The 16,748-nt window shown below is 45.3% G+C and overlaps 1 protein-coding gene across 1 annotated transcript in view; it reads left to right on the forward strand.

Moving 5' to 3' along the window:
• SMAD6 (SMAD family member 6) overlaps nt 1–16,748 on the forward strand; it is a 69,169-nt gene that overhangs the window by 16,338 nt on the left and 36,083 nt on the right. Inside the window, exon 2 of the mRNA XM_040414302.1 lies at nt 9,975–10,031. Within this exon, the coding sequence (XP_040270236.1) occupies nt 9,975–10,031 (57 nt within the window). The remainder of the gene's footprint in view (nt 1–9,974; nt 10,032–16,748) is intronic.

Raw genomic sequence — 16,748 nt, forward strand, 5'->3', positions numbered from 1 at the left:
AGGCCTAAAGCTGTTGTATGACTGGTAAAAATAATTTTAAAAGCATCAGAATAGTTTTAAATATAAAAGTAACCCTACTTTCCCGATCTCGACTTTTTGTTCCTGCTTGACAATGTGACTGCTCATCCAATCCCCGGCAGGGCTGCGGGACTGCATCACAATTTTTAACCAGTTGGCAAATCCGTTTCTTCTGCAGCTACAGATGGCAGGATCAGAAGCGGTTTACACCTCTGACACAAGCTGGCTGTTATACTTTTTTGTGAAATTTCTTATTTTAAAGAATTGGCATAAATGACATAGCTGAGACTGGTCAAGTGAGAATCGGCTAAGGCTAGGTTCACATCTTTAACCTTCAAAATACGGATGACATCCATGGGACGTCTGTGTTGCATCCGTTTTGTTTTTGTGAGGAACCATTGACTTCAGTTTGTCTGTGGTCTGCATTTCGCGGCCAAGTATTGGACATGTTCTATCCCCTTGCTGAACAGACATACGGATAACCATTAGATCACTTCTACATTGCTGTGTTTCTGTTGAGCAGCGCTCAATAGGTAATTTTACTCTGGCAAGCCTGCGAGCTCCTGGTAAATGACTCTTCAAATGCCAACATTACAATTTACCATACCATATAATGGGTTGAAAGGCTGTGATTGGAGGTGTCTGCTGTGTAAAATAGTGGGCATCCAATAGCTCAGACCACCTTTTGGATAAATGCACACGATCAGGACTGCGTGAAGAAAATCTGCACTGTAGGTCATACACATTGTATTCTATGAGAATTTGAAATTCTCATGTAAACGATGCAGATTTTTTTTTCGGTGCGGATTTTAAAATGTTCGTAGGAAAGCTCTTTAGTGTTAGTAATACCTGTATAATACTGCCGTCGATCAGAATCTTAAAGCAGGTTTAAAAATCATTGCTTGCCAGCAGCAGATTGTGATTAGACCGCACGATCTGCCGCCGGCAAACAATGATTCAGTATGGGGACGGGTGATGGCATTAGCGATTGCTCCTCCCCATACTGTGGAGGAGATCACTGCATGTAACGGCAGCAGTCTCCTCCGCTGACGATCAGGCGCATAGTGTACAGTCTGTGCTCTTCTCTCTTCTTTGGAAGTGGCGCCCTGGTGCCCCATGCTCATCTCGCCCCCTGGATTTTCAGGAGGTTCCTACTGCACCAGCACTTGATGAGCGAGGGCGTTGCAAATGGACGGCTACTGACACGCTCACCCTGTAAATCGGCACCAGGACAAACCACTAGCAACTCAATTAAAACCACTGGAGCACTTGGGGGACAGCTGTTTTGAATGCTGCAATTTCTGTAATATATGTAAATTGCATATATTAATAATCTTTGCTTTACAGTTTAGTAGGATTTGATCTTCTTGGAGTGACGACCCCTTTATCCAAGTCAGACAACTTGTAATTGCAGCTATTCTCACCTGAGTGCCGGCAGGACGCCTGGTCTTGCCCCCGCTATAGGTTTTTCACATACAGCAAAGTAGCAAAACAAGACAAGAATGATGGTCCCCTGTTGACACAAGAAGGAGTTACTGGATTCCTTATCTCAGAGGCACCAGCACAGCATTCCCTGCCTGGGGCCACCAGTGTAATTACACAGAGAAACAGGTCTTTAGTGGGAGACATCACAGGCCTGTCAGGAGTAAACAGTTTGATAACCTTTTTTTGCTTGACACTTTCCAGGCATGCGGGGACACATAGTACTTTTATGGTTGGGCTTGTCCTATTACCCCACCCCCACCACCCCATGTCCAGTTACTGCCACAAGGCTTTCGTGTCATCCTTTTCTATAAAGGATACCAATACATGGTGGGCACACCAGTCGCACAAGCATCAATACAATGTAATATACAGGGCCTAAACCAGACCGACTTCAGGGCCCACAACTTGTACCTTATCCATTTATTTTTTTATTATGTGCTCTAAAAATATTATAATTTTAGTAGTTTAAAGGGGTTATCCAATACTGGGGGGAAAAATTGGCGACTAGGAAACTTTATACTACAAGGCTCCAGTGCGAAGGTATGATGTCCCATTTGTGGCCAATGTCTGCGTGTCCTTCCTCCTGCAGCTCTCTCCCCATCACAGCCCAGGGAAAATGTTCTTTCTGTCGTAGCTCTTTCCCTATAACTGCACCAATTTCTAACCAGATACGGTTGGTGGCAGATGCAGATTTAAAGCGCAGTCACTTGGTAGGATTGATCATGCTGGTTTAAAACAATTTGGGCAGCAGATTGTGTGGTCTAAACAGCGATCTGCTGCCCAGAAGCCATGATTCTGTATGGCTATAGCCATCCCTCGTCCTCATACAGTGAAGGAGATCGCTGAATGTCAATGCGTGGTCTCCTTCACTCAACGAGTGGCCGACTGTCTGGAAGGAACGCTTCCTTCCCGACAATCAGCCGCTCAGTCGGCTCATGTAAATCCACCTTTAATCATAGCAGATATGCAACTAGGCCCTTAATAGAAGTGCATGGAAAAGCAGCTGTCCGGCAACAGTTGTAAAACACTTTCCTACAATGCAATCAAGTAAGTCGGAAAAAGGTGCACAACTTGAGTTTCACATCCGTTCTCGGCCAAGGAAGTTCCCTTCCACTGCTGTTAGGGCTACACTACGGCTTTAGTTGCACCAACACTAAAAGCTTGCAGTCTAAATATTCTAAACAATCTTTTTTTAACGTACAATATTACTTAGTTAAGACTATCTGTGTTGATCTTCTGTATTTTTGGGACTGCACAGATGTGTGTGCCGTGGAGACGGCAGATCCGCCGCTAATTCTGGTCCTTGTCCAAGCTGCAAGTAAAACTACACACAGTTCCTCGCCCCCTGGGATTCAGCAATTATATCGTTTTTTTGTTTGTTTTTTACCCTTTTGGGTGGTTTCTGTAGCATTTTTATGTCTGAGGCAGACACAATCGGATCATTTGTTTTTCAGAATGCCTGTTGTCTGTTCCTTTAAAGAGGTCCATGTCCCCTTTGTCTTTGCAGCTCTAGAAGTAAGGCTACTTTCACACTAGCGTTCGGTGCGGATCCGTCTTGTATCTGCACAGACGGATCCGCACCGATATTGCAAACGCTTGTATCCGTTCATAACGGATCCGTTGGCATTAGACATTTTTTATTTTTTATGTATAAGTCAAAACGGATCCGTCTTGACTTAAGCTACTTTCACATCTGCGTTCGGGTGTCCGCTCGTGAGCTCCGTTTTGAAGGGGCTCACAAGCGGCCCCGAACGCAACCGTCCAGCCCTAATGCATTCTCAGTGGACGCGGATCCGCTGAGAATACATCAGTCTGGCAGCGTTTGTCCTCCTCTCCGCTCAGCAGGCGGACACCTGAACGCTGCTTGCAGCGTTCGGGTGTCCGCCTGGCCGTGCGGAGGCAAGCGGATCCGTCCAGACTTACAATGGAAGTCAATGGGGACGGATACGCTTGAAGATGACACCATATGGCTCAATCTTCAAACGGATTCGTCCCCCATTGACTTTCAATGTAAAGTCTGGACGGATCCGCTCAGGCTACTTTCAGACTTAGTTTTTTTTTCAAACTATAATGCAGACGGATCCGTTCTGAACGGATACAAACGTCTGCATTATAGGAGCGGATCCGTCTGAGCAGACACCAGGCGGACCCGCTCTGAACGCTAGTGTGAAAGTAGCCTTACATTGAAAGTCAATGGGGGACGGATCCGTTTTGAATTGCACCATATTGTGTCAGTGAAAACGGATCCATCCCCATTGATTTACATTGTAAGTCAGGACGGATACGTTTGTCTCCATCGTCAGGCGGACACCAAAACGCTGCAAGCTGCGTTTTAGTGTCCGCCTCAAAAGCGCAACGGAGACCAAACTCAGCCAAATTGATGCATTCTGAATGGATCCTTATCCATTCAGAATGCATTGGGGCTGAACTGATCCGTTTTGGGCCGCTTGTGAGAGCCCTGATAGGGATCTCACAAGCAGACCCAGAAACGCCAGTGTGAAAGTAGCCTAAGACCTTCAGGCCGAGTTCACACGAACGTGTGTGACCCGTGCCTGTGCTGCGGCCCGCAAATAGCGGGCCGCAATGCACAATCGCCAGCCGTAGGTCAGCCGCATCGGATCGCAAACCCATTCACTTTAATGGGTCCGCGATCCGCCCGTTCCGCTAAAAGATAGAACATGTCCTATCTTTTTACGGGACGCACTCCGTAGTGCTTCCGAGGGGTCCCGTCCCGTGCGGCCGTTCCGCGATTCCGGTTTTGCGGACCCATTAAATGCAGAATGCACACGGAACTGTGGCCGTGTATTGCGGCCCTCGATTTGCGGGCTGCAATACGGCCACGAATCACACACGTTCGTGTGAACTTAGCCTCACTCTGTAAGGACTGCACTGGGAGCTTATGTGAGTGCTGGGAGGTTGGTCCAGTAAAAGGCATTACCCCCTGTAACCTGCTGATGAAGTGGGAGCTGGCAGGGGGAGGGTAGGCGCTCAGTGTTATGAAGAATCGGAGCGTACAGAATACTTGTTTCTTTTCTGGGGGATCTTTGGGTCCTGAGAGCGGCATTTGTCGAATAGCAGGCGACCAACGATGCGTGTGGGGATCAGGCACTGGTGTGGGGGGTATGGTGGCAGGAGAAGGGGCATACCATCAGTAATACTGTTTAGTAGCACAGCAGCCTCTAGCTGGTCACTACTCACTACCTTCAGTTTCTGTTGCCCTTTGTCTCTTCCTTGAAGCCATCGCTCCTATCTGACGGTAGATGAAGTGATAGCTAGCATTCTTCTGATACCACACTTTGCATGCACACTATGAGCAGATGTTTTTTAAATGCCTTCCTAGCAGTGCCAGCCACAGTCAGTGCCCCCAGTGCCAGCTACACAGTACAGTACACTTCACTCAACCCTCGTTTCCTATGGCAGAGGTCCTCAGTGTTCGGACTTTTAAGGGTGTTGTCCCCTCTGGACATCCCTTGCGTACAGCACATGGATGTTAGTTGATCGTCTTTTCTCTAAGCATGAATGGCCAGGATTCATCAGCTTTGCACTTCTTTTATATGCTGACATTTTTCCACATTCTTCTTTCCAAAATGATTCACTCTGTGGGCTTTGAGTTTATGTTCAGGGTATTTGACTTGCTGGAAAATAATTCTTCTTTTGCAGTTCTCCGGCAGGTTTTTCCCTTTGCCGCGTTCATTTTACTCCCTAGCTCTACAAGTCTTCTAGGGCTTCTGGCACAGAATCCGTGAGAAATAATGATGCTTCTTTTTCATTCTCCATCATGTGTTATTTGTCAATAACCTTGTCACAAAAGTGGTTTGGGTTATTTTTTGTGTTTTTTCCAGAAAATGGACACCACAGCCTTTGTACCTTCCAGATACAGGCGTAGTTATGCCACAGTAACCTTGTTGACTGCACATATACGCTATTATTCGTCTTGTGTGCCCACTTGGTTCTTCTAGTGATTATTTTGGGGTACCCAGAGGTGGATCTCTGTAGGGTATCCGGGTTGTGTCTTTATTTTATTTTTTCCCAGACCCATTAACCTGAAGGAATGAGTCTCGGCCCATGCAGGGAGTCTCGCAGCATGCGCTATGCTTGATCTTTTTCCATCCAATGTTCTGTGCAGAAAGTGACACATGAATGGGGCCATTAGGCTAATGGGTCAGTGTGCTAGGCAGGAGCCGTCTGGATGGCACGTGGACCTAGAAGACTGTTGTTTGAATCAGGCCTAATGAAAGTAGATTACATTTTTGGGCTTGTTTTTTTAACTGTAGGTGTTCAAAAAAAAAAGTTTTTTATATATCACTTCATGTTAAAAGGGGATGTATTAAAGATTAGAAAAAATAAGTCTGCTTTGCTTTTCCTTGGGCTGTCAGGTTGGATTGGTCGGCAGTCTTAATGTGTACCGGGATGTAAGGCCACGTCCACTGCAGGCAGCTGTATTTTTCCGGCAGAAAGTTGGCACTCATGCTGGAAACCTGACGGACCCGGGTATAGTAAATGGGGATCGAGCAGCGTCCAGATATTCCAGTTAGGCTACATGCACCCAAACGTTGTTTGTTTCTGTGTCCGGTCTGTTTTTTTGCGGATAGGATGCCGACCCATTCATTTAAATTATTCCGCAAAAAATGCGGACAGCATTTTTATTTTTTTTGGCGGACTGTAAATCGCATACGGTCGTGTGCATGTAGCCTTACAGTAATTCCGGAACAGAATACCGGAATGCCTGCCACAAATGTGGATGTAGCCAAAGCCACCGCCAGCAGTGTTCTCTCTCCCCATTCCAATCACAGGGTTCAGCAACCATCCGCACCACAGCTGTTGTGAAACTACAACTCCCAGCATGCACGCTTGCTGCCCCCTGCGCTAGGCCAAGTCAAGCGTGTATGGGGGAGTCGTGGAAGATAGCTGTTGACCAAACTGCTAGTAAAGGTGTATGGGAACCTTTAGGTAGTATGGACCTATAGGAAATCTGTGTCTACTGTGTGCCGTTTCCATGAGGCTCGGTAGTCTCTGAACCTGTGAGGGGAAAATAAACTTTGGTACTGTATGGACACACAGTAGACTGACTTGTGTATTGTCCATGTGCTTTAAGTGGTCATCCTGGGCATCATCAGACATCATAGTTGGTCATTATGGGGCCAGCTATAGGTTACATCATAAATGAGGAAAAATAAGCATCATTTGTGTAAGGAGGGTCATTTTTTTTTTGTCTTGGGATTTCTTGTTTTTTATAATATTTGTGGCGCTCTACAACGGTCTATGTGACTCCCTGGACCACTGCCCCCTTTATCGATGAAGCAGGTTAATCTATTTTGGTGCTGTTGCAAATATTGATGCAGACAGCAAGGAATGAAGGGGGGAGACTCTCGGCGGTGTCTGTAGAAAGCAGAATGAAGTGCTCTGTGTTAGTTGTTGAATGCAGACGGCCAGATAAAGCCATTCTTCCCTGTAATGGTTTTATGAGGTTGAGTCCTCTCTAATGGGGAGTAGAGGAGTCCAGGAATCAGGGAGTTTGAAGTTTGTTATTTGGTCTGGCGTGCTTTCTCTTTGAAATCAGATCACTCTCAGCGCTGCTTTCCCGAGGAGGTCCCTCTGCTGTTGAGGAGTAGGAGTGGTGATAATACAGAGTTTGCTTTTTTGCTGGCGCCAGAATGACTGTTTATCTGGAGATCTCGCCAATTACAGCTGCTTTCTTAAAGCTGCAGTCACCACTACCCCCCTTCCCTCCCCTCCTGCTCTCATTCAGCCACTCCGAAATGGCATCTCGTCTCTTTCAGAAAAAACTCCTACTCTGTAATGAGCTCGAGGAGACAGACCAAACCCTCCCCCTCAACCTTCTCACTTTTGGTATTTTTTTCTTTTCCTGTGCTTTGTACAGCTCATTCTGTCTCTTCTGCATTTTGCTGATTTGTTTAATTTCCAGTTTAGAAGAATTTGTAATCTCACAACTGCTGCTGCTGTTTGGATTTGTTTTACATTGTTAAGGTCTTTATAGTTTGTTCCCGATAATTAATCTGTGTAACGGCGCCAGCAGTCAGTCAATGATCATCTTTTTTCAGCCGCCACTCAAAAAACATAGTTTCTGTGCAGCAGATTGGCCTGTAAAAAGGGGATCCACTGCCCAGAAACAATCGCAGTAGGCATCGCTTGTCCCAGTACAGTGGAGATGATTGCTGCATGTAAGTTCGGTTTCATCTCTGCTGGTGATCAGGCAATTATCAGGAACATCAGATTTATCCCTAAGATTTGCCTGTAGTGTAGGTCCGTGTAAAAGAACCATTTGACTTCTTTTACGCAGCCTAAGCCCTGATTCGCAGACGGCATACATAACCCCTTGTTTTAGGCCTCTCGCACACGACCGTGGTTTGATTCCGCATCCGAGACGCATTTTTTTTGCTGCTCGGGTGCAGACCCATTCACTTCAATAGGGCCACAAAAGATGCGGACAGCACTCCATGTCCTGTGCGCATCCATTGCTCCGTTCCGTGGCCCCCGCAAAAATTATAGATCATGCCCTATTCTTTTCCATTTTGCAGACAAGAATGGCATTTCTGTATTGGGCAGTCTGTCCCGTTCCGCAAATTGCGGAAGGCACATGGGCATCCGTGTTTTGTGGTCTGCGGTTTTGTGTTCGTGTGCAAGAGGCCTTAATGTGTGTACTCGCACATCTGTGTCTTAGCACGATCCCTCATGAACATTATAGTCTATAGGGCCGTGAAAAACATGGACGCCATCTGTGTTTCACAGACCATTTATAGGAGATGCTCTGAAAATTAATTTTCAGCTGTGCAGTGTCCGTGGAACACGGATGAGGTGTAGAGAAAAAAACGGACACACAGATCAAACACTAATTCTTCTCAGAAATCTTCACTGATAAAACACTGTGACCATCTTATCACAGACTTGGACATATGACTAAGGGCTCATGCACACGACAGTATTTTGCGTTCAGTATACTGCCTGTTTTTTGAGTTCAGTATGCGGTACATATACTGAACCATTCATTTCAATGGTTCAGCAAAAAATACTGAAGTGTCTCCGTGTGCATTCCGTTTCAGTATTTCCGTACCGTGAAAAGATAGAACATGTCCTGTTCTATTCTTGTCCGCAAATCACGGTGCTTGGCTCCATTCAAGTCAATGGGTCAGCAAAATAAACGGAACACATACGGAAATGCATCCGTATGTCTTCCGTATCCGTTCTGTTTTTGCTGAACCATCTATTGAAATTGTTATGCCCCGCCCAATTTTTTCTATGTAATTACTGTATATGGCATACGGGAAAACGGAAACGCAACGGAAAAAAAAAAACAGAACAACGGATCCGTAAAAAACAGACCGCAAAACGCAGAAAAAGCCATACGGTCGTGTGCATGAGCCCAAAGGCTAAATGTGGGGCCATAATGAGCAGCTATCGATGTAACAAATCGACGGGCGCCCATTTAAAGGGCCTTTACAATCACACACTCCCGTACAGTTACACAGCGGGATATCCTGCTGACAAATGATTGTTTAGCAGTTGCATAAAAGATTTGATTAGTCGAGAAGTGAGCTGCTAGCTGGATGACTGGCAGGATGCTCAGACTACTTTCACATTCGCATTTGGTGCGGATCCGTCATGGATCTGCACAGACGGATCAGTTCAGAACTGATCCGTTTGTATTATCTTTAACATAGCCAAGGCGGATCCGTCTTGAACCCCATTGAAAGTCAATAAAGGACGGATCCGTCTTCTATTGTGTCAGTGAAAACTGATCCGTCCCCATTGACTTACATTGTGTGTCAGGACAGATCCGTTTGGCTCTGTTTTGTCAGACGGAAACCAAAACACTGCAAGCAGCGTTTTGGTGTCCGCCTCCAAAGCGGAATGGTGACTGAACGGAGGCAAACGAATGCATTCTGAGCGGATCCTTTTCGATTTTAGAATGCAAACTGATCCATTTTGGACCGCTTTTGAGAGCCCTGAACGGATCTCACAAACGGAAAGCCAAAACGCGAGTGTGAAAGTAGCCTTAGACAGCCTTGTCTTTTTGGTTTGGCCTGTAGGATGATTCCATGCATGGTCCGGATGCACCACTAGACCTGAGACGTGAGATCCGGCAGGGAGCAGACTCCCAGAGTTTACCGGATCTGGCATTGCCGGATTCTACCATTAAGCATAATGGGCTCCGGCAGTGATTTCGCCACTGTCCGCATAAATGCCGGGTTTTGGACAAATACCTCGGCATGTAGTGTTGTTTTTTTGGACATTTTATGCCGGAACAGATTTAGAAATGCAGCTGTGAACATACCCAAAAAAGATTGTTGGTGGCCACCTTCAGACCACAGATTGCCATCTGCTAAAAAAGTATTGTATAAACTGGATCAATAATGCTGTACAAAATAGAAATAAAATGAATGACCGAATTAGTCTTGCATTCCATTTTTGTTTGTGTTGATTTTAAATTTGATATTTTTTCTCTCTCGCAGAATCTCCTCCACCTCCATACTCACGGCTGTCTCCAAAATTTAAGCAAAAACCTCTGGGTGAGTGCACATAATTTAATCATGGTTCCTTTATGCCTGTGATGTCTAACCTCCGGTAATACTACTACTCCCAAGGTGTACACTTGCTTGGCTGGGAGTTGTATTTTCACCAAAGCTGGAGTGTTGGAGGTTAGCCATCACTGTTAAATGTATGCAGTGTTCTATGGTCTTCTGCTTGTATCTGGCATCTTTCAAATCTTAAGGTCACTGCTTGTTCAGGATGTCCGTGTTGGATGCATGTTACTAAAGAGTTCTTGATTCACATGCGCGCTCAGTTTGGCTTCCTAGCATGCATGTGTTTTTAGTAGGAGAAGGAGAGTAAGCTGCTTCCAGACACCTCTGGTGGTGGTGGCTAATCTCCCTTGAGAAGAAAGGATTGGATATGTTGCCCATTTGTCTTTAGCAGCGGCCCTTCTTTGAAACAGGCCTACCTGACTCTTCCAATTGATCATGTTTATAGCGAAGACCGCAGTCTGCTGATGGCTTTCTTGTGTAGCTAGCCATAAACTTCTGATATATGTTGTCAACACGATTGGCCAACCATCTAAGAGAGAAGCCACTGGCCTAGGTATCCGGCAGAGGCTTCCCCCCCCTCTTTCCTGTTCAGGAAACACAAATGATTGGTTGAGGGTACATGCATATGGAGAGGTTAGGAGAGATGACTATGCCCAAGGAGGGTTTCTGCCATCATCTATCCAATGGCTACGGCCAGCCTAAATCCTGTTTAAAAGGAAATTATTAGGGTATGTTAAAACAAAGTTGTTTCACTGTGGATTTTGATGCAGATTTCGCACCAAAAAGTTTTCCGAAAAACGCTTGCAAATCGCCTCCGTTTAATCCAATGGGAAAACCGCTTGTTAATTTACATGGTGCTGTTTTTTTACCACTCTAGAAAAAAGAAGTGATATGTTGGGTAGGTTCACACAATTTTTTTGCACGAGGTTTTGAGGCACATTTTCCTACAGGTTTCCTTCAGCTAAAGCCAGAAGTGGATCCAGCAGGAAGTTCTTCCTTTATATTTCTGATTCCTTTCAAATCCACTTTTGGCTGAAAAACCCCCAGGAAAATCCGCCTCAAAACCTCCTCCAAAAAAATTTGTGAACCTTAGGCCTCATGCACACGACCGTTGTTCTGGTCCGCATCCGAGCCGCAGTTTTTGCGGCTTGGGTGCGGACCTATTCAGTTCACTTCAATGGGGCCGCAAAAGATGCGGACAGCACTCCGTGTGCTGTCCGCATCCGTTGCTCCGTTACGTAGCCCCGCCCAAAAAATTTAACATGTCCTATTCTTGTCCGTTTTGCGGACAAGAATAGGCATTTCTACAATGGGCCGCCTGTTCAGCAAATTGCGGACTGCAAAAAACAGAACGGTCATGTGCATGAGGCCTTAGGTTCCATTCACACGTCCGTAGTATGGGTCTGGATTAATTCAGTTCGTTCTCTATGGGGCCAGAAGAGATACTGACAGCACACAGTGTGCTGTCCGCATCCGCATTTCCGGAGCGCGAGCCCCGATCTTCCGGTCCGCAGCTCCCGAAAAAAAAAGAACATGTTCTATTCTTGTCCGCAATTGCAGACAAGAATAGGCAGTTCTATGGGGGTGCTGGCCGGGTGTATTGCGGATCCGCAATACACTAGGGACGTCTGAATGGGCCCTTATTCGTGCAGCAGCTTCAAAGTCAAATCCACATCCAAACTTCCCATGGGCAGGGTGAAAAACCACATCAAATAACGCTTCCAAAATTACATTGGCGTAAAAACTGGATCCAAAAAGCCACAAAGAATCCTGAAGCGGATTTTTAGTTGCATTTTTGTTTGTTTTTTTCTTGCAATTTTGGGGAAGAGCTTTTGAGTACATTTCTCAGGAAGCCTAGCCAGGAAGTCTCCTTATGTTTATTCAAACAGTCTAAAACTTGCAGACCAGGGCATTGGTCTAATGTGGCATGCCAGGTTGAACTAAAGCTGTCCACAGGTGAATGTTTTATGTCTGCTAGCGCCAGTGTCCTGGTCTAAAACTCGCTGCGAGTGATGTGTTGACGGAACAGCTAGAACTGGTATTCGGTTTTACGTTTAGGTGATGGATTATTTGCGCAGATATCACTTGTTTACTCTGTAGTCTACTATGGTCAAATAATGGATGTTCATGGGATTGCTTTAGGTGTATTCTTCCAAAAATATAATAAGTGTGGGGGGCTGGTAAAGGGAACCTGTCATCAACTTCATGCTGCCCTCACTGAGTAGTAAAGTGGTATCAAATGCACTGATTTCAGTGGCCTGTCATTTACCATTGTCCATTTTGCAGACAGTATTTAAGTCTCGGGAAAACCCCTTTAATAAAAGTAAACTGAGTCCATTTACGAATTGCCACTGAATGGATAGCTTTTTATATTTGTTACTAGCACTCCCCACATTCGGAATTCGGGGCAGTATTAGTTCTTTCCCCCGAATACTGCCAATGGAGGGGCCATCAGGAGTCTTTGTGATCATCTTTCCTATCGGTCCAGTTGCCGCGGATAGCGTCTGAGTTGAGCTGGGCTTTCCGACTCCGTCCACAGTGATTGACCAGTGTCAGAGGGGAAAAAAGTCACTTCCCCTTGAGTGAAGACTTCTGGTAAATCTTCTAGATCTGTGTTAGAGGGGTTGTCTCACTTCACCAAATGGCATTTATCCTGTAGATAAAGCTAAGGCTACTTTCACACTAGCGTTCGGAGCGGATCCGTCTGATGTTTCATCAGACGGATCCGCTCCGATAATGCAGACGTTTTCATCCGTTCAGAACGGATCCGTCTGCATTAAAACTTGGAAAATTTTCTAAGTGTGAAAGTAGCCTTGTAAGTCAATGGGGAACGGATCCGCTTGAAGATTGAGCCATATGGTGTCATCTTCAAGCGGATCCGTCCCCATTGACTTACATTGTAAGTCTGGACGGATCCGCTCGCCTCCGCACGGCCAGGCGGACACCCGAACGCTGCAAGCAGCGTTCAGGTGTCCGCTCACTGAGCGGAGCGGAGGCTGAGCGCTGGCAGGCGGATGCATTCTCAATGGATCCGCCTCCATTGAGAATGCATTGCGGCCGGGCGGCTGCGTTCAGGACCGCTCGTGAGCCCCTTCAAACGGAGCGCACGAGCGGACACCCGAACGCTAGTGTGAAACTAGCCTAATACACTGCATTTCCTAATGTATTGTTTTGATCAGGTCTGTCATCATGGCGCGCATCTTTGCTAATACTGGGGTTCCCATAAGCGGTGTAGCGTGCTCTGTATTCTGAGAAAGGGGCACACCGTTTGGGATAATCCAGTGTGCAAGAAAAGCAATGTGCAGGAATAATGTTGCTCGTCTTGAGTGTCGATGGTCATTGATGTGTATTGAGCTTAGAATAAATGCCATTCTTTCTAATCTTATTAGGGTACTATCACACTAGCGTTTTTCTTTTCCGCCATAGAGTCCCGTCACAGGGGCTCTATACCTTAAAAGAACTGATCAGGCATATCCCCATGCATTCTGAATGGAGAGTAATCCGTTCAGGATGTCTTCAGTTCAGTCATTTTGACTGATCAGGCAAAAGATAAAACTGCAGCCTGCTACGGTTTTATCTCCGGCGAAAAAAAACTGAAGACTTGCCTGAATGCCGGATCCAGCATTTTTCCCCATAGGAATGTATTAGTGTCGGATCCGGCATTCAAAATACCGGAAATGCCGGATCCGTCCTTCCGGTCCATCTGTCCGCATGACAAGCGGAGAGACGGATCCGTTCTTGCAATGCATTTGTGAGACGGATCCTCATCCAGATGCGTCTCACAAATGCTTTCAGTCACATCCAGATCGGCGAATCCGGCAGGCAGTTCAGACGACGGAACTGCTTGCCGGATCACACTGCTGCAAGTGTGAAAATAGCCTTATTAATATAAAACTTTAAAGGGGTTCTCCAGGATTTTATTATTGATGGCCTATCCTCAAAATAGGCCATCAATATCTGATTGGTGGGGATCCTACACCCTGGCCTTCCACCAGTTAGGGTAACTCCAGTGCTGGAACTACACTGTTCCATCCACCACACAATGGACATGGCTATGTAGTTCTGACATCTATTTCCAGTGCCGGAGCTACACGGGAATAGTTGACCAGCCAAGGAGTGGGATTTTGATGGCTTCTCCTGAACATAGACAATCATTAGTAAATTCCCCTTTACGTTGCTACTTTAGTAAACCTGCCCTGATGCATCCCAAGTGAGGTGATCCTTCTCTTTTTTTGTGTTGCAGATTGTACTACTCCCAGTCTCCCACACATTTCTGCAGCTTTGCAGTTTAGTTGATCTCTCGGTACTGTACAGTATCTAGAAGCAGAATCTAAACTGTGCTCCCAAATGAATTAAGCAGTATTCTTTTCCTAAACAGACCTGTGAGAGTGCGCTCTTTACTCTCCTTAGCAAGCATCTAATGTCCTATTGTAAACGTTGTCCATTTGATAAATGTCCAACCTTCCAAAATTCCGTATTTACTCCTTGTGTAAATATTATTTCCATTATTTCACTAAACTAATTGCGCTGTCTCTATTAGTCAAACAAATCAGCCAGAGGAAGGATGGCTGCTGGACTTCTCGTAGGCTGCTGAGAGGTGTAGTCTGGGGTGGATCATCTCCGCTGGAGGTTAAAGTGGACCTGTCCTCTAATTACCAGCCATGAAAACACCACAAGACCTTTATTAACTTACTTTTATTGCCCCTGGAAATATTTAATTCTATCGTCCAGACCTCACTTTATAGTTGAGCTATTTATTTTTACTGATGCTTTTCAATGATAACTGTTAGTTTTAACTATACTGTTTACCGAGGTTAAAGGGGTTCTCCTGGAAAAAAGATAATAAAAATACTTCAATATTATTTTATTATAAATACATTCCTAAATACCTTTCATTAGTTATAATTGGTGTTTTTTTTTGTCTGGTGAGCAATCAACAGGGAAAATAACATGACCGCCGTAATATTGGTACATACAAAACCTGTCCTAATCACACAGCAGGACCAGTTACTTCAACACTGAGCTAAAGAGCTGCTTCATCCTCCTCTCCTACTTGTCAGGGATTATGATCCTGAATACAATTTAATATGATCTTCGACTGAATCTCTATAGGAATGGAGATCAGGAGGAGACATGAAGTGCAGAGAGGAGAGTGGGCATGTGAATATTGAGCAGCAGCTCTTGTATGCAGTCTCCATTACCACAGTCTGTCCTGTCCGTCCTCTCTGTACTTCATGTCTCCTCATGAACTCCCTTCCCACAGAGATTCAGCTGAAGATCATATTAAACTGTATCCAGGATTATAATCTCTGACGAGCAGAGAGGAGAATGAGCTCTCTAGCTCAGTGTTGTGAAGTAACTTGTCCTCCTGTGTGATTAGGAAAGGTTTTGTGTGTACTGATAGGATGGCGGCCATTTTGTTTCTCCTAATGATTGCTCCCCAGTCAAAACAAGCCATTAACTAATGAAAGGTATTTGGGACTATATTTATAATAAAGTAATAATGAAATATTTTCATTTTCTTAATTCCTGGAGAACCGCTTTAATCACCTCCCAATAAATCTTAGCCCATTGGTCTGCCCACGTGGACGAGTCCCATGTGTACTGGTGAACCGATTCAATCCCTTCTGCAGGTAAAATCCTGGAGATCTGAAGTTGAGAACCATACATATTAGTGCCGTGTCGTGTCAGGGAGATGTATAGTGTAATATATTCAGCTTAGGAATTCTGTGCCTGACCTGGGATGTTCTGTGACTACTGTAGCAAATTTAATTCTACCCCTATGATTTAAGTCAATGTTGACTTGTGAGACAAATATTGCATATGGTTGATAGACGGGAAGTCACGGGGCCAAACATGTACTAGTGATGTGTGAACATCACATACTTCTAGATACAGTTGGATTACAATTTTTTTCAAGTTTTAGCCACAATTAACGTAGGGCTACACAGCGACCACAAGCCTTGTGCGACAAGTCTTCAACTTGCTGTTCTGCAACTATTTTGGGAGCGGTGATTTGGCTGTAAAGGAATAACCAAGTCGCTTAAAAGTTGCACAAGTGACTTGCATTGTGGTCTGTGATGGCGAAGTCACGTGCGACCTGGGGCTGAAATTCTAATAGGGTTGGACTTTCTGAGATTGTTGAGATACGAATGACAGTCATGATGTGCAGTGTCGCACTAAACATATCTCCTTATAGCCTCAGACTAAAATATACTTAACAATGTTGTATAGGCCCCTAAGGGGCTTTTCCCATTTTTAAAATACTCAGTTAACGATAAAACTTGATCGATCATGCGTCTATAAATGTCATTATTATCGGCAGCATTATCGGAAATTGTAAATGCTGGTTGTAGCACCTTGGTGCCCGTCACTCACGAGATGCCCCGTGTTGTAGGGATGTTTGCTGGTAATGGCTAAAAACGTCAGGAAGGCATTGACTCTACTGGACCAGCTTTGGTCTCTGGCAATAATTTCTCCTGCAAAGACCTGGATCGCAACTACTTAAGGGCTTAAGCTAGTTTCACACTAGTGCTAAATATAGCTGGAGCTGCCGGAGATCCACCAGTTCCTATTGACTATAATGGGATCCGGCCATTTCCAGTGTTAGTGCCGAGATTCGGCCGGACAAATACTGCTGCAAACAGCGGTTTTTGTCTGCCAGAATCCCAGCACTAATGCTGGAAACGGGCCGGATCCCTG

This window comes from Bufo bufo, chromosome 1 (assembly GCF_905171765.1).
Source record: "Bufo bufo chromosome 1, aBufBuf1.1, whole genome shotgun sequence".
Lineage (NCBI taxonomy): Eukaryota > Metazoa > Chordata > Amphibia > Anura > Bufonidae > Bufo > Bufo bufo.